Source organism: Lentinus tigrinus (genome assembly GCF_003813185.1).
Source record: "Lentinus tigrinus ALCF2SS1-7 unplaced genomic scaffold L226scaffold_36, whole genome shotgun sequence".
In the NCBI taxonomy this organism is placed as follows: domain Eukaryota; kingdom Fungi; phylum Basidiomycota; class Agaricomycetes; order Polyporales; family Polyporaceae; genus Lentinus; species Lentinus tigrinus.
In genome coordinates this window covers 10,472-32,555 of record NW_027137945.1, presented here as the reverse complement: position 1 = coordinate 32,555, position 22,084 = coordinate 10,472, and the positions used below count along the sequence as shown (strand labels likewise).

The 22,084-nt window shown below is 55.9% G+C and overlaps 6 protein-coding genes across 6 annotated transcripts; 4 read left to right on the top strand and 2 right to left on the bottom strand.

Annotated features, from left to right (window-relative positions):
- Nucleotides 1-390: 390 nt before the first annotated feature.
- On the bottom strand, nt 391-869 carry L226DRAFT_225185 (uncharacterized protein). The gene is made up of 2 exons (XM_067673031.1): nt 448-869; nt 391-392 (listed from the first exon to the last, which is right to left on the bottom strand). Exon 1 carries the CDS (start codon nt 762-764, stop codon nt 516-518), a length of 249 nt encoding a protein of 82 aa, XP_067531085.1. The 5' UTR covers nt 765-869; the 3' UTR covers nt 391-392; nt 448-515.
- Nucleotides 870-1,438: 569 nt separating this feature from the next.
- On the top strand, nt 1,439-2,442 carry L226DRAFT_538788 (uncharacterized protein). Its single transcript, XM_067681560.1, has 3 exons — nt 1,439-1,774; nt 1,865-1,987; nt 2,043-2,442. Exons 1-3 carry the CDS (start codon nt 1,494-1,496, stop codon nt 2,395-2,397), a joined length of 759 nt encoding a protein of 252 aa, XP_067531084.1. The 5' UTR covers nt 1,439-1,493; the 3' UTR covers nt 2,398-2,442.
- A 415-nt stretch (nt 2,443-2,857) lies between these two features.
- On the bottom strand, nt 2,858-3,746 carry L226DRAFT_469913 (uncharacterized protein; the record flags this gene model as incomplete). Its single annotated transcript, XM_067676263.1, has 3 exons — nt 2,858-3,111; nt 3,173-3,443; nt 3,507-3,746. 3 exons carry the CDS (start codon nt 3,744-3,746, stop codon nt 2,858-2,860), a joined length of 765 nt encoding a protein of 254 aa, XP_067531083.1.
- A 2,255-nt stretch (nt 3,747-6,001) lies between these two features.
- Nucleotides 6,002-13,332, top strand: L226DRAFT_225124 (P-loop containing nucleoside triphosphate hydrolase protein). Its single transcript, XM_067673030.1, has 42 exons — nt 6,002-6,196; nt 6,290-6,644; nt 6,705-6,965; nt 7,021-7,197; nt 7,247-7,310; nt 7,366-7,406; nt 7,456-7,502; nt 7,554-7,668; nt 7,723-7,942; nt 7,996-8,059; nt 8,120-8,216; nt 8,274-8,304; nt 8,372-8,507; nt 8,576-8,621; nt 8,682-8,709; nt 8,766-8,792; nt 8,844-8,906; nt 8,968-9,008; nt 9,076-9,370; nt 9,437-9,546; nt 9,608-9,656; nt 9,714-9,801; nt 9,861-9,933; nt 9,996-10,088; nt 10,156-10,414; nt 10,465-10,568; nt 10,624-10,691; nt 10,757-10,900; nt 10,956-11,017; nt 11,103-11,342; nt 11,440-11,542; nt 11,612-11,790; nt 11,854-11,860; nt 11,938-12,067; nt 12,120-12,183; nt 12,239-12,261; nt 12,315-12,440; nt 12,502-12,748; nt 12,803-12,817; nt 12,872-12,984; nt 13,049-13,072; nt 13,127-13,332. The coding sequence occupies exons 1-42, from the start codon at nt 6,186-6,188 to the stop codon at nt 13,241-13,243; spliced, it is 4,557 nt and encodes a 1,518-aa protein (XP_067531082.1). The 5' UTR covers nt 6,002-6,185; the 3' UTR covers nt 13,244-13,332.
- A 654-nt stretch (nt 13,333-13,986) lies between these two features.
- On the top strand, nt 13,987-16,824 carry L226DRAFT_469903 (uncharacterized protein; the record flags this gene model as incomplete). The annotated part of the gene is given in 10 exon segments (XM_067676262.1): nt 13,987-14,241; nt 14,349-14,570; nt 14,619-14,725; nt 14,778-14,868; nt 14,920-15,039; nt 15,089-15,376; nt 15,393-15,584; nt 15,637-15,802; nt 15,855-15,878; nt 15,929-16,824. 10 exon segments carry the CDS (start codon nt 13,987-13,989, stop codon nt 16,822-16,824), a joined length of 2,361 nt encoding a protein of 786 aa, XP_067531081.1.
- A 1,704-nt stretch (nt 16,825-18,528) lies between these two features.
- Nucleotides 18,529-22,005, top strand: L226DRAFT_469950 (argonaute-like protein; the record flags this gene model as incomplete). The annotated part of the gene is made up of 7 exons (XM_067676268.1): nt 18,529-18,827; nt 18,877-19,368; nt 19,578-20,053; nt 20,104-21,131; nt 21,191-21,301; nt 21,353-21,602; nt 21,662-22,005. 7 exons carry the CDS (start codon nt 18,529-18,531, stop codon nt 22,003-22,005), a joined length of 3,000 nt encoding a protein of 999 aa, XP_067531080.1.
- Between the last annotated feature and the right edge of the window lie 79 nt (nt 22,006-22,084).

The window sequence follows — 22,084 nt, the reverse complement described above, 5'->3', positions numbered from 1 at the left end:
TGTGAAAGAAGGCTGTGTTCAGGTTGCACGGCTCGTTTTGGCAAGCGTCTAGGATCGCACCCAGGAAAAGCCTTCGAGGGCTTGAGCAAGTCTGGAGCGGTATCCGGAACAGTATGTCGTGTAGAGAAGGTCTTTCATTCGCCAAAGACGCCGGCAGCAAGAAATAGAATACACATTCATTCACAAGGTCAGCTTCAAGCCGTCGTCAAACCCCAAACTTGTCCCACATGGGCGGATGCTGTTGACGTTATTGGAGTTCAGCTATGGAGGCAACTAGATCATGCGTGCGCAATTTACGCTCACACTCAAGCTGCGCATAACGCGCTGTGTGTCCAGCCGCAGTCAGCGGCCTCAGCCCATCGTCAGACCCAACCACTTCTGATGCGCAAATCCTCCTAGATAATAAGTCACGATTGAGTCACCGGCGAGTGAGCGACTGAGACTCACGTTGCATATCTGCAAGATATCTTGAATGTCTAGCCGCACGCCGCGCGAGCACTTGAGCGCGACCTTCCTCAGCGCGGGTCTCGCTTGCCCACCGGCTTCCCGCGCCTATCGACTCCGGCGGTCTTGTAGCTCCTCTGTAGGGTAGTAGCTACAGCAGCCATTGCATTGACTAGCCGCAGCAGCCGCCACATCTGAGCGCTTTTCGAAGATAGGGCAGAAGCATTCTCAAGCGTCGGCGAAGAGAGAGCCAAGATTGTTGCCCAGGAATCGGCGTCATCGTCGTCGCAGAGCGATGGGGTATCGTCAGAGTTGTCCATCCAGAAGCGCTCCTCTTCATCTTCACATCGACGTCTTGGGGTTTTTGGAGTCCTCCCTCTCGTCTCGCTCTCTTGTGCATCGCGGGCGATGGGACTTGGGAGGTCGGGTGCGTCCCTTTTCGTTCGGTGTCGTGGTCGCACCGCAATAGTTTATATGGGCTTGATCTTGAAGTGCAGGGAGAATATCAAGCACTGCACCAACATGAGTGGATGTCAGTGAACGGGGCTGGGCGCGTCGTAGTGGCAAACACGTCAACTGGGCTCAATGTATACGGCGGCGCGGGTGACACGCACCTCGAACGCGATGTGGTCGTCGCCAATCCGGATCTCGAGCTCCTGCTTGCCAACAATGTTCTTCTTCGGCCAGTTCGTGTCGTCTTCCGTGCGCACCACCGTCGCGTTCAGAGCTTTGCACGTGGAGTAGGGACGAGAGGATCAATGAAAGACTCACTTGGTGATTTCGCTCGACTCGACGATGCGCTTGAGCTCCTTCACGACGAGCGAGCCGACCGACACTGTTCACCCCGCGTCTCATGAGCATTTCATCCCAGAACTATGTAACGGGAAACTTGAGAACAATAGACCCAACCAAGCGCTCGTTTCTGAGTTCGATCACGTGCGCGCGTCAAGCCTCCCTTGAACGGTGCCAACCGTGAACGACGATGTATCACCTTTCCTCCCTCCACTACGCACAACACCTGGAACACCTAGCCGTTACTATCGCCCGTTATGCCAAAGTCGAGATCTAAAGGTAAGGTTCCCCCCGGAGTCGACATCGAGGACTTGTCCCGGCAGAAGGCCAAATACTTCCAGGTCCACGCGGAAGAAACCCACTACCTCGCTGCCGACCCTACTGCTCGAGACAAGGCCATCGAGAAGCTGTATCAGAACCCGGAAGTCAAGAAGGGCTTTCCCTGCGCCGGCACCTATATTGGGCCCAACGATGACCCTGACGCCTTCCTCGCGGCCGTTGACGAGGTGTTGGACAACCCCGACAGGTCTATCGACCAGTAAGTCGTGCTATCCTTTGTGGCTTGTACCGCCAGTGGTCCGCCTGCCAGCGTGTGTGCTGTTGATACTAACGTTGCATCCGCCAACAGACGTGTCTTCCGCTTCCATGTTGCGGTTTCCGGCCTTATGGTGTTCAATGAACATAGGCTTCGCAAAGCCGTAGGTGAGCGCCATGATTTGCGAATGAAAGTGAACGTCCGCTCCCGTCAAATGTGAGCCCGTTTTACTCCGTGTCTATCAAGATGCTTTCTCTAATGTTGCTTGCAGTTATCGCGAATGGATGAGCAAGAATCTGCCTCCCCCATCTGGCGTCGCCGACAACCCGAATCCTGCCCCGCCGCCTCCCACTCCACCACCTTCTCGTCTTCCATCGACGTCGATCAAGGCGATAACTTCCGACGTCGCTGAGAAAATCCTCGCGATGCGCGACGAGATTTTAGAGATGCGGTTTATGCTTGAGGCAAACACTCCCGACAAAAGTGCCTGGCAGGTCGAGTCGTATCTGACGAAGAAGGGTGGGGTCGTGGAGTACAACGTCGCCTTTGAGGATTGCCCCCATGCTATCCCCCATGATGTGGATGGCATGCGTATCCTCCTCCTTGGTAGCCACGTTCTCCATTAGCCATCTCGTGTCTGGAAGCCTGTTGAGACCCTGGAGTGGCGAACTCGTGCGTCTGCATTCTGGTGTCTGCCGTTCGATATCTCATCAGATCTTCAGTTGTCATTGTCGTACTTTTCTCATGTCTGAATTCATGTATAATACATGTGCACTCGTCTATCACTTGTGCATCGATCGCTGTAGTATACCTCGCGTCATCCATTATGCCGTTATGGTACGTCTCTTCCCAAAGGAATGCCAATCGTCGAATCCCAAATTTGTCCCACCTGTCGTAATGCTAGAGTTAAGCTACGGAGGCAACGAGATGTATATACAACCTGTAAGAACTCACGTTGACACTTTGCGCAACGCGCCATACGTCCAGCCGCTACTACACGAGTCGAGTGGAGAACCTCAGCCCGTCGTCAAACCCAACCACTTCTGACACGCGCGCAAATCCTCCTGGTAGTAAGACACGATTGAGTCACCGACGAGTGATAGTACGTACGCGACTGAGACTCACGTTGGATATTTGCAGGATATCTTGGATGTCCAGCCGCACCCCGCGCGAGCACTTGAGCGCGACCTTCCTCAGCGACCGCGCGTCTCGCTTGCCCACCGGCTTCCCGCGCCCATCGACTCCGGCGGTCTTGTAGCTCCTCTGTAGGACCTCAACAACGGCCTCGATGACCGCTGCGCCCGTGATCAGTGACGGCGGGTATTGCAACAGCTCAGGTTCTATAGCAGCCCGCAGTACCTAGTGAGCATCGCACCGCCCGACTCGGATCATGGGACTCACGTTGAAGGGCGTCATTGAGGATCTCCCATGCCTCCTCCTGGACAGCTTCCCACCGGCCGTCGAAGCTCACGAGCCTTCGCAGCGGCGTCAGCGCGTCCCATAATTCCTCGATGAACGCGCCAGGGGTCGCGCTCCCAACCCGGAACGCGACGGCCTCGAGCACGTCACGCTGAGCGTTCTCCAGGTCCTCAAACTCCATCTCATGTGGCGCCAGGTCCAGGAACTCATGCACGTAAATCACGTCGAGGGGGAACAGGACGTCGCGGTGGAACTAGCGGCAAGAATGAGTACCTGGTGGAGAACCCAGTGTGGGACCGACCCGAGGCTTACGGACCTTTATGCTCAACGCCAGGCACGCTACGGCGACGTCCCATGTCACGGCTTCAAGCGCCTCTTGGTCTTCGGGGGACTTCCCCCCGGTCTGCGGGAGAGACGCCAGTGTCGATGCCGACCTGACGTGAAGAAGATACCGCACAAAGAGATAACCCGCGTGGAACCGCGTCTCCGGGGAGCTAGACAAGAGGTCGTACAGGTCGCCTGGGGAATAGGACGTTTTGTGGTCATCGGCGGGCATGACCTGAGCGCATATAGTCATGAATCGTGCTTTCACAGTGAGAGCCTAGCGGTGGAACACACCTCGAGTATCCATTCGAACACCTGCTCCATGAGATTGTCATCGATATCGAGCTGTATCGGGTTAGGACATATCTGAGCGCGTTTCGAAGATTGTGCAGAAGCATTCTCAGGCGTCGGCGAAGACAGAGCCAAGATTGTTGCCCAGGAATCGGCGTCATCGTCGTCGCAGGGCGATGGGTTATTGTCAGAGTCGTCCATCCAGAAGCGCTCCTCTTCATCTTCACATTGACGTGTTGGGGTTTTTGTAGTGAAGGCACATTGGAGCCCATCAGCGTCCCTCTCGTCTCGCTCTCTTGCCAGTAGCGCTAGAAGTCGTCTCTCTGCAGCTTCTTCCTTGCTACGCGGTGGCTTGGGTAGCGACTCGAAGGGCGGGACTGGGATGACCGGGACGTCCTCGACGAGCGGTTCTTGTTCCTGCGCAGATGTCGTCCGGCCTTCGACGTCGTTTGCAGTTGGCGTAGTTGGCACTGTCGGCGCGTATCCTCCGAACGGTGATGCGACATTCCCGACAACGATGGGAAGAGCCTGAGGCACAAGTGCTCCGAGTATTGGTGACTTTTGCGGGCGAGGCGTGTCTTGCGAAGACTTAGGAACGACCTGTATGTGAAGCCGCGAGCACCGCGTCATGAGCTTCGCCCATAGAGCAATACATTGTTGTTGAAGCTCACTTCGTTCAGGACCTCTTCCTGTTCTGCGGTGGAGGACCCAGAGCGCAGGGATTCGGCTCTGCGCAGGCTTCCAGGTCCCTTGGCGTACTTGTATCCGAAGGCACCAGATAGTCCAGCAACTGAGGAGGAGGAGGCTCGTTGATCGTGACGAGTTGCAGATATGCGTGATTGAGCCTTCGAGAGCTTGCGTTTCTTGTGTGCAGATCCAAGTATATCCTCGACGTGTGGAGAGCCGGTGCCTCCAGATGCAGCGCGTTTCGAACCCCAGCATGTAGGTGAGCCCGGTGTAGAGGTCGCCCCAAGCCCAGCAATAATAAGCAGTTTCGTCTTCAGAGTCCAGTCTATTGAGTTGTCCGGAGGCACAGGCTCAGACGAGCAATCAGCAGCACCTTGTTGTCCTTGAGCAGCGAGCAGGAGAGCGTCCAATTTGCACAAGAAAGGAGAAGCAGAGCTATCGTTCTTCATTTGACATTCTTCCAGACAGTCCGGAGGAGTGATTGCGACAGGAGACGATGAGGGCGGAGAGGATGCAGGACCGATGTCTTCCTCCATAGTCACGGTGATGACTGTATGCGCATCCTCGGTGTGCTGGCTCGCGAGAGAGGACGACCTTCCGGGGATATAGTACTGTTCGGGAATCATGGTGGTCTGTAGATACGGCTTTGACAGCCGGCGGTGGTAGTAGTAGTTTGACTACAGACTGAGCGACCCTCAGGCGTAGTCGCGGGCGACGCCAGGGGGTCCCACGTGACTCGGTTGCAAGGGCGTCTCGACTCTCGACTCGGACTCTCGACTCTCAGAGTCACTGCCAGTGCCAGCAGTTCTCCTTGAAATCAATCTTGAATCACACTTCAGTCCCCCCATCCATCTGAAGTCGGAGACGAACCCGCTTGTAGCTCTCAATTCGTTGAACGTACATCCGTATGAGCGGAAGACTGGCCATACATCAGTAATTCCAGATTTATCTGAACGTCTGGCGCGCGGGCGCTAAACGCCTTCGACCTCGACCGCGCCCATGTTTTCTCCGTAGCTCATTCTCCTCGCTATCTCTGAACTTGAAACTTTATGAACCACGTCATTCAACCATACTGGACCTCTTAGCAACGTCAGAATTCATGAATTGTCAGAACATCTGGCCATGTTGGGTCAACAATGGCCAACGGTCTCCGGGCTATTTCTCCACACCGTGACAAAACTGCGGACATTGCACTATGTCGGGAGGTCTTCCGGAGGGGGAGGAAGGTATAAGGAGACGTTGGACTGAGGTATGTGGCATAACAACGATGTTCAGATTTTGTCTGACGGACCCAACGTCTGACCATCTGAACGCGTCTGAACATGTCTGAAACGTCTGATTCAGACGTTTCAGACGCGTTCAGACGTGTTCAGAAAAATCTGGAATTACTGATGTAGTAATGGTGAGCGGTCTGCTAGTGCCATATTTCTCGTAAAGGGCTGTCTGTACTAGCGGCCGATAACATGCCGCGATGATAGTCTTCTCCGAGTCCGTTTCGGAGCCACATTCAAGTCCGCAGAGCGGCAGACGCTAATCAAGGGCGCGGTGAGACCTGTCTGTCAGGGCAGAGTTTATCTTGCACAAATCACGACGCGTCAGTGCGACGCGTCACTGGCACTTTATATCCACGTCCTGTCCTAGCGGCAATATTTCACCAATCTCTATCCTGCCCATCCCACTACGACGTCTCGTCATGCTACCTGGGTGAGTGTTCCCCCTGTCTGTCGATCAGGAACTGCTTCATACCGATAACGCTGTTGTGCAGTCTCGTGATCGTATTGCTGACACCTTTCGCAGGTACTTCTGGGAAGATACGCGGCTCTTCCCCCTCTATGGTGTCGGAACGTCCGCGGCGCTGTTGGCTCTGAGCTTTATACGCGAGCGCTGGACGCACCCTTCTCCCAAGTACGCACCTGTGCTGCATGTAGAGGACGAGGACTGCGCCGCGGATTCGGTCGCACAGCAACCCGGTCTGCGTTGCTTGGTACAACGGGCAGGCGGGCCCGCCGTCCTCCGGGTGAAGCTGACCCGGCTAGTCTGCTGCGTCTTGCTCCTCGGTCTTTCGCTCACTACACTGCTTCGCCGCCACATTGATACATGGAGGACAGACGGCGCTCCGTGGTGGCCGGAGTTGGTCGAGTGCGAAGTCTACGTGAGCCCTATTCTTACACCGCCGTGCTACTCCGTCCATCACTGATTCTGGTGTGAACAGAGCTACGCATCCGTGCTGGCCTTGGCATGGATCCTGTCTCGCCGGCCTGGCAAGCTCCTCGCAGCACACTTGAACTCGGTCCTGCTCGTTGTTCTTGGCGTGTATACGTACCGCGACGTGCTCCCACTGCTCCTCAGAAATCGGGACCCCGCAGATGCTGCGGATGGTGTTTTCCTCTGGTTGAAGATGTTACTGCTCTTGAAGGCTGCGGTTGCGCTTCCACTGCTCGCTCCCCGCACCTACAAACCATATAACCCGAGTGTACGTTCTCAACTCCGTATGCAATACTCTTCCTCATCCTCGCGCTCAAACATAGGAACCAATGGCAAACCCCGGAAAGGAACAAACAAGCTCTATCTTCTCGCTTGTGACATTTAGCTGGCTCAATGAGACCGTCTCAAAGGCATCTCATGTAGAGCATCTTCCTCTAGACGAATTCCCTCCCTTAGCCGATTCGAACGCCACGAAGAATCTCACTGAGCGCAGCTTTAAGGTAGCTATACCGATTGTCCTGGTCGCTTTCGCTGACCATTCTTCCGTAGGAAATCGACCCGTTCCAGCTTGGCAAGGATGAGCACTTGTTTTGGGGACTGTTGAGGGTCTTTCGTAAGCTCTTGAAGTATGACGTCTTATTCCACATTGTTCACCATTCTCGCCTTAGGCAACGAGTATCTCCTCTTTTCTGCACTTGCGGCGTTAGGCGTGAGTTACGCACACTACTTCGTGTCTAGCTGTACTGACATATCTATAGGCCGTCCTGACTCTGAGCCGTGCGATTGCTGCAAAGGGACTCCTCGCGTAGGTCTTCGAATTTCGGCACCTGTCTCTCGTTCACCTCTTGTGGTCTAGGTACCTTGAGGTCGGCGGGCCCAAGTCGAACGCGTATCCCTGGGCGTGGGCGCTCCTCTTGCTTGTGGGACCCACAGCCGTCACGTTCTGCGAAGAGTGGAACCAGTGGATTATCGTACGTCGCTCCGCACGTCTAGTAATTGTCGCTCTGACACTCTACCTGCCGCAGAGTGTCGTAAGCGCGCGCCTGGAGGCGGTCGTCACCGAGCTGTTGTTCGAGCACTCTCTCCGCATCCGAGTGAAGGCAGAATCATCGGTGGAAACAGAGACAACCGCGGGCGGCGCTATCGCTTCGGATAAGAAGGGCCAACTCCTGGGACGGCTGAACAACCTTGTCACCAGCGACCTGAGCAACGTCAAGAACGGCAATAAGTTCTGGCTGCAACTATGTGAGTGGATTCACAGCTCCCGGGATCCTTCACTCACTTGCGTTATATGCCAGTTGTCGAGGTTCCGGTCCTCATTGGGTCGTCCATCATCTTCGTTTACAATGTCTTGGGATGGAGGTAGGCTGCTTGTCGCTGCATGTAGACCGACTGTGGCTTACATGAATGCGCCTTAACCAGTGCTATCATTGGTCTTGCCTGCATGTGTGCCTTGCTACCCGTACCCGGATACCTCAGTAGCTGGATCCAGAGCTTTCAAGCGGGCAAGATGGCCAAGGTACGACTCCTCTTCCTATTCCGCGCCCCAGGTACTGATAGATGACGGGGAACATAGACGGATGCGCGTGTGCAGCTGATCAACGAGAGTGCGTGTTCACTTCTGACCCCAAAGCCAACAGAGACTGAAGTATGCTGACCTCTCTCTTCATGTAGTCCTGAACGTCGTCCGGATGATCAAGCTCTTCGGATGGGAGCGGCGCGTGACCAGCCAGGTAGAGGAACGCAGGGAGGCGGAGCTCAAGTTCATCCGCAAGACAAAGTTCTTGGAGTTGACCAACAACCTCATCAAGTGAGTTCCCCGCCCCATTCTCCGGCCGAGGCCCGAAGTACTCACGCATATCATGATCTCCCTCGCAGCTTCAGCATCCCGCTCTTCACGATGGTCTTCACGTTCGCTGCATACGTAAGTAAATGTCTATTCCCTCGGAACCACCACAACGTCATGCTAACCTCCTGATGGCAGACAATGCTATTCGGTGGCGAGCTAACAGGTTCGTCTTCAGTCTTCCCTAGAAGCCCGGTGCGCGGCTTATGGATTATCCTGCAGCGTCTCGTCTGTTCTCCTCCTACACCGGTGAGCGCATACCAGAGACACCATACGTCTCTCTAACATGACACCTGCCAGCTTTCGAGACGATTCAGCATCAAATGCATATGATCTTCTTCGTCATCCCGGTCCTCACTCAAGGTATGCAGTGCGGGTCAATTATCCGGAGGTGACACCATTGTATTCAACGACTACTGTACAGCCCGAGTTTCACTGGATCGCCTCAACGAGTTCATCCACAATGTAGGCTGACTTCAATTCCCTCGCACCATTGAAAATCGCTTCTTATCTTAACATGAATTGGATGTAGACGGAGCTCCTCGACGAATTCGAAGAGAAGAAAGCCGGGAGGGGCGCCTCTGCAGACTTCGCGCCGCGCCCAGTACAGCAGGACATGGGTGTCCTCGGCATCGCTCGCACCACCTTCACGTGGGCAAAGGACCGCGAGGGTTCGACCCCCTCCACCCCTGCAACCTCAGAAGGACGAAGTCAGCGCAAGTTCGTGCTCGATGTCGAAGATGAGGTTATATTCAAGCGGGGCAGCATCAACTTGATCGTCGGGCCCACCGGCTCGGGCAAGACGTCTTTGCTCATGGCGTTGCTCGGTTAGTTTCATTATGACTCATGACGTCGCTGTGGGTTGGGGTTGAGCTGAAATGATGGATATTTAGGCGAGATGCATGCGATCCCGTCGGGACCCGACTCCTTCGTTAGCATCCCCAGGACAGGTGGTGTTGCCTATGCGGCGCAGGAGTCGTGGATCCAGAGCGAAACCATCCGGGTATGGGTCCTCCATGTGGCCATTACTCCATGTTTAAGGCTGACATGAGGACGGTTATCAGGAGAACATCTTGTTTGGATCTGCGTATGACGAGGTTCGGTACAACAAGGGTAAGGCGTTCTCCGATGCATTTATCAGGCCAGTACCATGCTCAGTGTGTTCTCTAGTCATCAAGCAGTGCGCCCTCGAGCGTGACCTTAGCCTATTTGATGCGGGCGACCAGACTGAGGTTGGCGAGAAGGGCATTACGCTGAGGTAAAACAGACGTTCGGATCAGGAGGTAGTGCGTAGAGAACTAAGTTTGCATCTGGTAGTGGCGGACAGAAGGCACGCATCACGCTCGCTCGCGCTGTCTACTCGTCTGCGGAGGTGCTATTGTTGGACGATGTAAGTCGACTGCATCGCCCTATTGCGCAACCGTGCTAATACATCATCATGCTCGCACCCAGGTGCTTGCTGCCCTAGACGTGCACACTGGGCACTGGATTGTCGACAAGTGCTTCAAGGGGGACCTCATCCGCGGTCGGACTGTCATCCTCGTCGTAAGTGTCATAGTGATGCTACACGGTCCCACTGAAGGCTCAACCTCAATTTACTATTGCACCGCAGAGCCACAACGTCGCCCTCACTCGTCCGGTGGCAGAGTTCGTCGTCGCACTCGGGACGGATGGACGGATCGTCAGCCAGGGCTCCTTTGACAAGGCGCTGAAGGAAGATCAAGAGCTCCAGGCCGAACTCGCAGCTGAGAAGGAAGAGCTGGATAAAGCTGATGAGGAGATAGACACGCCACCGCTCGAGGGAGAAGCGAAGGACGGAAAGCTCGTCGTCGCCGAGGAGATCAGCGTGGGTCGCGTTGGTTGGAAAGCCTGTGAGTGATCACCATCGCGCTGAAGAGAGACTGGACCAATGTTCGCGCAGTCATGTTGTACTTTGGCAACGTTGCGCAGTCAACATGGATTCCTGCATACTGGGCGGCCTATGTCGGCACCCTCTGCATCACGCACGTGGGCATCAACGGTCAGGTATGCTGTTTCTATGTTCTATGTGTAGTGACATGTACTGACGGCATCCTCGCAGACGTACTTCCTGGGATACTGGGCTGCACAATACGAGAACCGTGCACCCTCCGAGATCTCGGTACCTTAGTGAGCTCATTCCCGAATCTCGTTCACGAATATAGCACCCTCACCAGTCGCTATGTCAATGCCAGCTATGTCACACAGTACTGCCTTATAGTTTTCGTCCTCCTTGCTGTGTATGCCACCAGCTGGTCGCTCTACGTCTACGGGAACATCCGCGCTTCCCGTCTCATCCACAAGAACCTCCTAGCATCTGTTCTCGGGACAACTCTCAGGTGAGTCACAACAGGATGGGGCATACTGAGGCAGACTACCACGCCTCAATCCCAGATGGCTAGACACTACTCCCACCTCGCGCATCATCGCTCGCTGCACCGCAGACATCCAATCTGGTGAGCCTCTCTCCACCCCTACATAGTCCTGTCTGTACGCACAGCGACTACATCCATATGCTGACATGGTACTTCTTCCTCACAGTCGACAGCGAAATGGCCCGGGAGCTGCACTCTGTTGTGGAAGGCGCGATATTCATGATCCTCAAGATCGGCTCAGTCGCGTTCATGCTGCCCATCTACATCGTGCCCTCCGTCATCGTCGCCGTGCTCGGAGCCCTGATCAGCCAGGTGTACATGCGCGCGCAGCTGTCGGTGAAGCGCGAGATGAGCAACGCCAAGGCGCCTGTGCTCGGGCATTTCGGAAGTGCGATCGCGGGTCTGGGTGAGTGTCGCTTCGCTTCGCGTTGGTTTGTTACTGTCACTGTTACTGTGTGCTTTGACATGGGTGACGTTGGCTGACGTTGGGCTGCTGCCTACAGTGTCGATTCGCGCGTATGGTGCGCAGGAGGCGTTCAAGCAGGAGTCGTACGCCCGCATGGACAGATACAACCGCGCTGGGCTGACCTACGAAGCGCTAAACCGGTGAGCCTGACCTACCTCTCTGTCATCTTTGCGAGTAACTGCATGCTGAGCTTTTTGCCTGCGGGGCAGGTGGGTAACAATTCGCGTGGATATACTAGGCTCAGCGCTCTCGGCCGTTCTGGCGGCCTACCTGGCGTACGGCGCAAACCTGAGCGCATCAAATGCGGGCTTCGCGATGGCGATGGCAGTTGGGTTCAGCAGCTTCATCCTCGGATGGTTGAAGATGTTCTACGAGTTCCAAGTCACAGGTATGTCAAGAATGGCTTCCATTTCCCGTGTCTTTGCTGAACCTTGTCTCCGTCCTCGCACAGCCAATAGGTCAGTAGTACAGCTCAGATTGGGGTGCATCCGATGGTGGACCAAGATAAGGCTAATGTGGTGTCTGATCGAAACAGCTTGGAGCGCATCCAGCAGTACATGACAATCGAGCAGGAACCGAAACCGACGAAGGAGGGCGTGCCGCCCGCGTACTGGCCTGCCAGTGGAGATCTACGCGTCGAGAAGCTGACTGCTCGCTATTCCAGTGTAGGTACTCGTCGCACGGCCTGGGCTAGAATGCTGATTAGGTCGCCTACAGGATGGTCCGGCCGTGCTCCACGGTCTCTCGTTCGAAGTCAAGTCCGGGGAGCGGGTTGGAATCGGTATGTACTTGGTACTTGGGCCATCTGATTCATGGTTGTTGATACGTTGTTGTAGTCGGTCGCACAGGAAGTGGGAAGGCACGTTCCAGATCTATTCATCTTCGATGCCTCGGTCTGACTGGGACGTATAGAGTTCTCTGACGCTGGCACTGCTGCGCTGCATCGTGACAGAAGGAAAGGTCTACTACGACGGTATTCCGACCGATTCGATGAACCTCGACGCCCTTCGCTCAAACATCACCATCATACCCCAGATGGTGTGTTCCTCCCTTCTCGCTTGCTCCCTCTTACAGTGTCTTATGCGGTTTCCCTCGACAGCCGGAGCTCCTCAGCGGAACTCTGCGCCAGAACCTCGACCCCTTTGGCCAACACGACGACGCCACGCTCAACGACGCTCTCCGTTCCGCGGGGCTGTTCTCTCTCCAGGAGGAGGGCGATCACGCGAGGATAACGCTCGATTCTGAGATCGCGGGAGGGGGAGGCAACCTTTCTGTCGGTCAGAGACAGATTATTGCGCTTGCTCGGGCTATTGTGCGGAGGAGCAAGTTACTGATTCTGGACGAAGGTGCGTCTTCCTCTGCATATAGTTATCTGGAGATGCGCTGACAGCGTTGTGTAGCGACGTCCGCCATTGGTGAGTGTGATACCAGTGATCGGCGGTGATGGAAGGTACTGACGGGAGACAAAGATTACGAGACGGACAGTGTCATCCAAAAATCTTTGCGCGAAGAGTTGGGACGGGATGTCACCGTTCTCACCGTGGCACATCGCCTTCAGAGTATCATGGATGCAGACAGAATTGTAAGCCGTTCTCCTCCATGATGGTGAGCTTTCTGGAATATTGACAATGATTGCATGTCCTCAGATGGTACTCGACGCGGGGAACCTCGTGAGTAGTTTTCATGCTGATTTGGATGTTTCGGTACTGATTTAAAGGGAACAGGTGGAGTACGACAAGCCTAGCGAGTTGCTCAAGAAAGAGGGCGGCTACTTCCGCAGTTTGGTGGACGAGAGCGGGGACAAGGCTGCATTATATAGGATGGCAGGATATGCTGCGTGATGCTAGAGTTAGCTATTATGTACTACCTCCGATGTACTTACAGTCCGAGTCCGCAGTGCTATGTACCTAACACGATCACGTGACGAAGCATCCGCGCGTCCCGCCCGCGTCGTGATTCCATCGACCACAGCTTTCTCCCGCTCTTCCATCATGCATGTCCGTCCTCCTGTGCCCAGTCACACTCGATTCCCGTGCTGAGCAGATGTCCATCCTCGCCCGTGCTTGCTGCTCCCCGCGTGGTTGACGCCACGTGGCAGATACGGCCTCGACGACGTCATCAGCATTCCTCGAGCCGTTAAAAGCCTCCGACCGTTCAATGTTCCCTCTCCCTCATTCTCCGCGCACGTCCTCGAAACACCCCCGCACGACATCCACAGGGCATGCTCGCTGTCTCTGGCGATTGGTCCAGGTCAACCTTGGTCATCCGCAGAGAAAAACGCAGTGCGCTTAGATTCGTCGAAGGTCCGAAGTCAATCGCCAGGCCTCTGCAACGTGTCGACGCTTCACGGATTGTGATATAACCTCTGGATTATGGACACATGCCTCCGACGCTGCGCCCTGCGGGAGGACGGTGGCTGTATGCGCACCACAAGCAGCACCCGCTAGGTGCGACGGCCGCATTAACGTCCCCAATATCTCGTATCTCCCCAGCTCCTCTCCTTTCGTCTTTCCATATCCTCAATCTTCTCCGTGGCAGCACGCCTTCCTTCTCCCCTCTCAGCTCGCGCAGATCTTCTGGTGACATGGCCCGCAGGACTACGAACAACAACGGCAACACAGTCCTTGCCCGTGCGGGGCCCACGCCCCGCACGCACGCACTCTCGCCCCCAGCATCGCGGCGGACGAGCATGTACACTACGATCGGTGACGCTGGGACCCTCCAGCTTCACTGGCTCTTCCGCTCGAACATTCCCCGTCGCCGCGGCATGCCCATGCCCACAGACGTTCGCAAACGCAACTTCTTTGGCATCGGCGAGATAATCGGTGTCCTTGCAAATGTACGTATCTCACTCATCTCATCGCACCCCTCTCGCTCCAGGTTACGGCAGTGCGAACACGTTGTCTGATAGCCTTCCCCTTGTCCGTACCTATGCCAATGCAACAGCCTGCCGAGACCCTACGCTCCTTGACAGAATCAAAGAAGATGTTGGAGGAGACCAAGAGGGAGCTCGCGGAGGCTAGAGAACGCGCACAACTCACACCGACGCATACATTCTCAGCATTTCCTGGGTTTTACGAACGACCCGTCGAGCTGAAAGCTATCACACGCGCGTTGGAGGGAGAGCCGAGCTTCACTGTTCTGTTCGGTGCTAGTAGCGTCGGAAAGGTATGATCAATCTTTACATCTGAACGCATACATTGAGACTTTGGCAAGACCGCTCTCCTGCGACAAGTGTTGACCCAGCCGCGCTACCACGTCCTCCACTTTGACTTGCGCATTGCTGGGTTTGCTGATCTTGCGAGCCTATACATGAGCTTGAGGTGCGTGTTCTCGTGGGGGTTTGGCATACAGTCACCTCTCATTTGGCGATAGTCAACAGATGGAGGGATTCTTTATGAGCATCGCGCAAGATCCTGAGATGCCAGGGTATGAAGCCTTCGAGAAGGAAGCATGGGGCTTCAAGGTGAGCGGTTTAGCGTCGTCACTAGACCTATCGCTCATTCACTTCCCTCAGCATGACCGACTCAATGTCGAACGTCGCATCTCCAACACGGCGCAGTCAACGGAAGCCTCGTCCTCTCCACTCGGAGACATCAAGACCAGTGATATCGCGCGGCTCATGGAGTTGTTCCAGGTCAGTTTCGACGTGTCAGTCTGTGGGTTCCCGCTCATCAACCTGTCAGAGTTCTCTCCTCCGCTATTGGAACTTTCAACCTTCTGCCGATGTCCTCGCCGCTTCCAAAGCAAGGCGAGACCCAGAGTCTCGCTCAGGAAAAGACGCGAAGAAGGAGCAGGACAGTAAACCTTCATGGCGTACACGCATGTTCTCCACGCGACGGAAACAAGCTGAACAAAAACCACGAGAGAACGGTGATGCGCGCCAAGGTCGCGGAAAGGACAAGGAGAAGGAACCGGAATGCCCGCCTAAGAAGACCCCCGTATTCTTCATCGACGAGGCGCACAAACTGCACGTATCTGTACATTCAGAATGAACGACGATCGCTTACACATCGACATGACAGGCCCGCACTCATTCGCTCCATCGACGCGATGAAGTGTCTCCTCGATGCAATGCTAGTTATCACGAAGCAGGACCGCTTGTGCCACGTCATTCACGCGACGAGCGATCCCTTCTACCAGACGTGGCTGAGGCAACTGAACATCATGCAGCATTGCAAGGTACGGGATCCCTTCGCTGCGACCCAAGCATCATCTGATGTTTCTTATGCAGATCATCACCATCGGTGATCATCCCAAGGCAGAGACTCGAAAGTTCTTCCGTGAGCGCATGTTGCCGGACGTGCCAGAGCGTTTGCGCTCCGGCCTGGACTTTGAGAAGCTGTATGACGCTTTCGGAGGCAAGCTGGCACATTGGCAAGACTACATCACGGACTACGGTAAGTCCTCTGTTGGTTGAGTGACGATCGTCTCTTACGGACCGTCTGATAGTGAACTCTAATGGCAAGCTGGATAGTATGTGACTGTGCATTCACAACGAGGAATGTATCTAACCCATCTTTCAGTCAAGCAGAGTTCGCATTTCATTCAGGCGCATGCTCTTCTGAACCTGCACATCATTCATTCCGCTCAGGCCTCGACAAACGGCCAAGCTCCGGAAGCGCCGAATGGTCGCGGTGCCGCGAGCCCTCAGAACGAGCATGCATCCACACACGCGATTCACCGCCTGTCTCCCCCTGTCTCGGCTACGCCTGGCTCGGGCTTCCGTATCTACAGCCCTCTCACTGCGAACCCGCACCAATCGCCACCTGCGATCTTCGCCTCAAGCGGTGCGAACGGCGATGAGGCACCCGAGTTCCAGCCCGACTTCAGTGCATACCAGCTGCTTCGGGTGATGAACCGCCTCGCTCAGCCACGCACACGCTCGCTGCCATACTTCCTGCTCTGCCGCGAGATGGGCGCGAAGGCGATCGACGGCATGGTCAAGGGCCGCATCCTGGACCTGCGTTGGACGGAGCCCGTCTCAAAGGACTTCACGGATCCTTTCCGAATGAGCATGCGTGTGCGCGAGAGCATCCGCATGCAGCTCGGGGGCACTGGTGGACCCCGGGCGGGCGCAGAGAGCAGCGCGACCGCGGTGGACGAGCCTATCGCTGGAACGAGCACCTCGGCGGGTGTGGGGCCTGGAACGGAGGGCATTGGGGCCGAGGGCGCATATGGCTCTGAGGAGGACATGGTGCCCATGTCGGACGAGGAGGTGCTGCGCGCGCACGAACGCCTGATGGATGGCCCGCCGCTCGCTGGGGACGAAGAGGAGGAGGTGCTGGGGCCCAAGCTGGTGCCCATCTCTCCGATCATGCGATATGCGATGCAGGAGGTCGTCCAGGAGTACTATGCGGATGACGATAGGACGGAGAGCGAGTATGCGTCGCTTTCAGATGCGGATGTGCAGGAGTACTAGGCGCTGAGCTTCAAGATCAAGTTTTTGAACGCGTCCGGGAATCGACCGTGCCATTGGATCTCCCATGCTTGTTCATGTCCTTCTCATCGTATATTTACGGCAGCTATGCACGTATGTGCGTATCTTATTCCCCTTCCGCTGGTAATCTCGGCTGTTTGTACCGTTTACTCTTGTCTGGACGTGGCGCGTTGCTGCTGGGCACTTTATGTAGGTAGTATCAGTGTAGTTCTATCTAATGTCCTTACGGCTGTGTCGTACTGTATCATACACCGAGCATACACGAGCTCTTGTAATCTACGTCGTGCGCGTGAACATTCGGGGATTGGTGACTTGGATTAACTCTTTCCGACAAGAAGGTTCAAGGGTCCTCCTCTCCGAGAAATGTTGCGTACGTGTGTACGTGTTTGCAGCCCCAGATCACGGATAGAAGCCATAGAAGGGCTGCGCACCCAAGTCGCCCGGCGTTGAGTTGTACGAGAATGCTACGGCCCTTCTTTGACTCTTACCACAACCTGCTCCCCACGTTGCGCATATCCGCGGCCGGAATCCCGATGTTGTTCAATGTTTCCCCGAACAGATGTTAGCTTCCTATGGCTATATATGTGACTCATGCCCACTCAGTGGCCAGGAAAGGGGTGAGTTCGTGTATGCGTTCATTTCGCAGCGTGTGTGAACATTCATGGCATCCTGCACACAGTCGCGGGGCTAGTTTTTCCGCCCTGATGATATCTCATGTTAACCACTACCGCAGCAACAGACCGCACAAGCTAGGTCGCTGATCCGGCCATGTTCTGGATGTTGATCTCACGTCGTCCGCACCGTGTTACACCATCGTAAGTATCCTCGGACCATGCATTGACAAGGTGTATGTTCAACTGACCAACTTCCGGCTGCCCAGTGCGGAAGGGGCGCACCCGTCAGTCTGGACCCGTGAGGATGTGGACAGGCGCAACCCGGTGTCCGCGGCTTGCAAGGCGTTCCAAAGTGCGGCGCCGTCATCATGTTCGGGGTGACCAGGACTCCAGGACGCTCATCAGTGTTGTGGAAATCCAGATATTCGCTTCCTTCTATCAGAAGACCTGAGAGGTGTTCGGAATTCCACTCATCTTGCATCTCGGGATGATGGGGGACAGGGCGCGCGATCGCGTTCTCGCCGCCCATACCCACCATGCCCTCCACCTCCACAGTGCGTCCATCACGCTCACGGCTCTCGACGTAACCTTAATACTCATCGATAGATAGGACGAGGATGGTATGCTTTGTTGGGATGCAGGCCCTGCAGGGTCATAGGGTACAAGGAGTCAAGCAGCAAGCTTCAAGACGCACCGATCCGGAGAGAACGCGACCTCACCGCAAGACACGCTGTCTCCATGCGGTGGGTCATAATTATCCTTCCTAGTCAACGGACCTGCTCACTTCCCAGATACGAACGTTCCAGAGACAATAGAGGAGCACAATAGCACTTGGCAGTCGGATGCGCGCGCTCATGTGGTCAAGCTGTTCCGAGGGTCAACGTAACTTGCAAGAGGAAAGGAAAGGTCGCCTCGCGAAGATTAGATATACTTACTCGGGCGGCTCCGCTGCGCCGGATCATCTTCGACATCGAGGCTGAACATGCTATAAAGCAGCCGCGAAGCCTCGCGCGCCCTTTGTCCCTAGACCATCCCCCAGTTAAACGGCCCATCAATACGTGCGCGCACAAACATGGATCGAGGACGCGGACGCGGACAAGATCGCGGCAGAGGCGGCGGTAGAGGCGGTGGAGGAGGGCGCGGTGGCAGTGGGCCTCCTGGACGCGGCAGCCCTGCACCGAGCTCTGGCGGCTACCAAAGTCGCGGCGGCGGCCCGCCTAGTGACCGTGGTGGGTACCGCGGTGGCGATCGGGGAGGATATCGCGGTAGCGACAGAGGTGGGTTCAGAGGAGGCGACAGGGGTGGCTTCCGGGGAGGCGATCGAGGCGGGTTCAGGGGAGGAGGCTTCGGTGGCGGGCGGGGACGCGGAGGGTAAGTCTATGATTTGTGAGGAAAGGACATCCATCTGACCATATTGCAGTGTCTTCGCGCCAGACAGACCCGCAAATATCGATGCGCGGTTGACCGATGGGTCGCAGGATGCTCTGGTTGCCTCCATGCGCTCATTACGGTTGAAGGACAACGACTTGCCCTCGCGCCCTGACTTCGGAACCATCGGGCAGGCCATAAAGCTACGAACGAACTTCTTCCCTGTCAATGTGCCCAAAGGACCATTCTATGAGTATGACATAACACTCGAACCTCAGGTCCAGAACCGACGGCTTAAGCGGAGAATCTTCCAACTCGCCGAACACACGGACGAGTGGAAGCAGGCTGGACTGCCCGGACGAGTCGCACACGACCACTCCGCTAAGTTGTTTGCGCCGATGAAGTTCAACACGCCGTTGGCTATTCGAGTTGTGTACTCTGATGAAGACGATGACGAAGAACAGCACGATCAGAAACGAGAGCCGAGGGAATATACCCTGACCATCAAGTATACACAATCAATTGATACCCAAGGTCTTGTCCGGTACGTGTTCACGTACCACGATCATCCACTTCCTGTGTCCCGGAAGTGCCAGTGTGATGAGGGCTCGGTGCACGACAAGCACAACACTTCTCGTGGGGCCTGCTCCTCATACCCTGCCACTTCCGCGCATCCACCTCGATCTACAATTTTCTCTGCTGTTATCGGGTCGGTGTATCCCTCTACTGACTTCTTCTCGTTTATGTGTAAAGCTATCTGGAGGGACATCCCCAATCTCGAGACTATGACTTCGCCCCGGTCGTGATGGCTATGAACATCATCCTGGCCTCACATCCGAGTCGCGTCGTGGGCGGGGGGGTCGTGGTCGGGCGGAACAAGTTCTTCCATCCGTCCCCGATGGCCCCGCCAATCTCTCTTGGCGGCGGACTCGAGGCCTGGCGCGGGTTCTACTCCTCCGTGCGCCCCGCGTGGAAGCAGCTGATGGTGAACGTCAATGTCTGCACGACGGCGTTCTACACCCCTGGCAATCTCGCCGACAAGATGCTCGAGTTCATGAAGGCGGCTCCAAGTGGGCGTTTGTCGTCGTTTGTGCGGGGCATCCGCGTGAAGACCACACATCTGGGTTACAGGAAGTCGGCGAAGACGGTCGCGAAAGTGAACGCGCGTCAACATCGATTCCAGGCGGAAGGCATGGGTGAAGTCACTGTCGAACAATACTTCCTAAAGAGTGAGTCGATCTCCGCCATCGTGCGATCGCCTTAGGCTGACTGTGCGCAGAGTACAATATCCGTCTACGCTACCCCGACCTTCCTCTGATCGATGTTGGCGGGCAGAAGCAGAACTTTCTCCCGGCCGAAGTCTGTGTCATCATGGAGAAGCAACCGTACCGGGGCAAGGTTCCTGACGAGCTCACCGCGAACATGCTAAGCGTTGCTTGTCAGTTCCCCAACGTCAATGGCGACGCGATCGTCAACCGTGGATTGCTTGAACTTGGCCTGTCTCAGTCTCCTCCTCCAGCAAATGCGTTCGGCATCACCGTCGGTTCCGAGATGGCCGTGGTCCCAGGACGCATCCTTCCACCGCCAGCCGTGCGCTACTCCGGGGGCACCCCTCCGCAGGTCGACGACCGCGCATCATGGAACATGCGTGGGGTACGTTTCGCCGTCGGCGCACGTCTCGACAAGTGGGCGGTTCTCCTCATCCAGGACGGGAACCCGCGCGACGAGTTCCAAGGGCCAAATGATCCGGAGCTCGAGAAGACATGGCGCGGGTTTGCAGACATGTGCAAGCGCAGCGGGATGGGGGTTGATCAAACCCCGCCTCAGATCAGCGTCGCGCAGCTTCCGCGCAAGTCCGGGGAGGACCCGCTTCGCAAGGCAGCGATCCAGCGTATACGGGAGGCGCTCCTGAGCCTGCGGCCCAAGCCAAAGATCGTGCTCGTCGTGCTCTCGAACGGAGACCGACACGTGTACTCGGGTCTGAAGCACCTGTGCGACGTGTTCCTGGACGTCGCGACGGTGTGCGTGCACGCGGCAAAGATCAGGAAGGAGAAGGGCCAGATGCAGTACTTTGCGAACGTCGCGCTCAAGTTCAACATGAAACTCGGAGGCGTGAACCACGAACTTGCGGAGCGGAACATGGCGTGGTTGAATGCCGAGCCGACGATGCTTGTCGGCATGGACGTCACGCATCCTGGTGTGGGCACCGTGAAGGGCACGCCGTCTATCGCTGCCGTCGTGGCGAGCATTGACAAGCGCATGGGTCAGTTCCCTGCGAGTATGCGTATACAAGAGTCGAGAAAGGAGGTATGCGATACATCTGATCCCCAAGGCATAATGTAGGCGGAGACTGATATACCATGCAGATGATCACCGACCTAAAGTCGATGTTCGAAGAACGACTGGAAGCCTTCCGAGGGAAGAACAACGGTCAGCTTCCATCTCGAGTACTGGTGTATCGTGATGGTGTATCAGAGGTATGTTGCATCGCGTCTGAGTGCTGTCACATAGCTGACTGGCAGACGTAGGGCCAATTCGCCACGGTGGTCAAAGAGGAGATGCCCGAGATGCGGAAGGCGTTCCGCAAGTACAACGCGGCGCAGAGAGCGTACAGTCCCAAGCTCACCATCGTCATCTGCGGCAAACGACATCACACACGTTTCTACCCAATGGACCCTGCCAACGCTGCGAACGACGGAAACCCAAAGCCAGGCACAGTCGTCGATCGCGGCGCAACAGCAGTCTACGAGTATGATTTCTACCTGCAGGCACATGGAGGTGAGATCCCATCGGTACCCCATTGGCATGCAAGACTCACGTGTCTCTCCACATTCCAGGTTTGCAAGGGACAACTCGACCCACCCACTACTATGTGGTCCACGACGAGATCGGGATTGGCTCGGACCAGCTGCAAGCTCTCACGAACGACATCAGCTACATGTTTGCCCGGGCAACCAAGGCGGTCAGTCTGGTGTCACCGGCCTACTATGCTGACCTTGCCTGCGAGCGTGGAAGATGCTACATCCATCCGTTGTTGCAAGGGATATCTGATTCGGGTACCACTGGGACTGGAGCAAGCGAAAGTGAGGAGGTGATGCAAGAAGCGAGACGTCTGTGGCGTTCCGACAAGAGCCCTAACGGGGTTGGTGGTTCGCTGAAGGACACGATGTTCTATATTTAAGTGCTATACACCTCTAACTGTAACGGCATGATGTTCTCAACTTGGGTAGCAGGGCGGAAGGAAAAAGAGCAAACAGAGA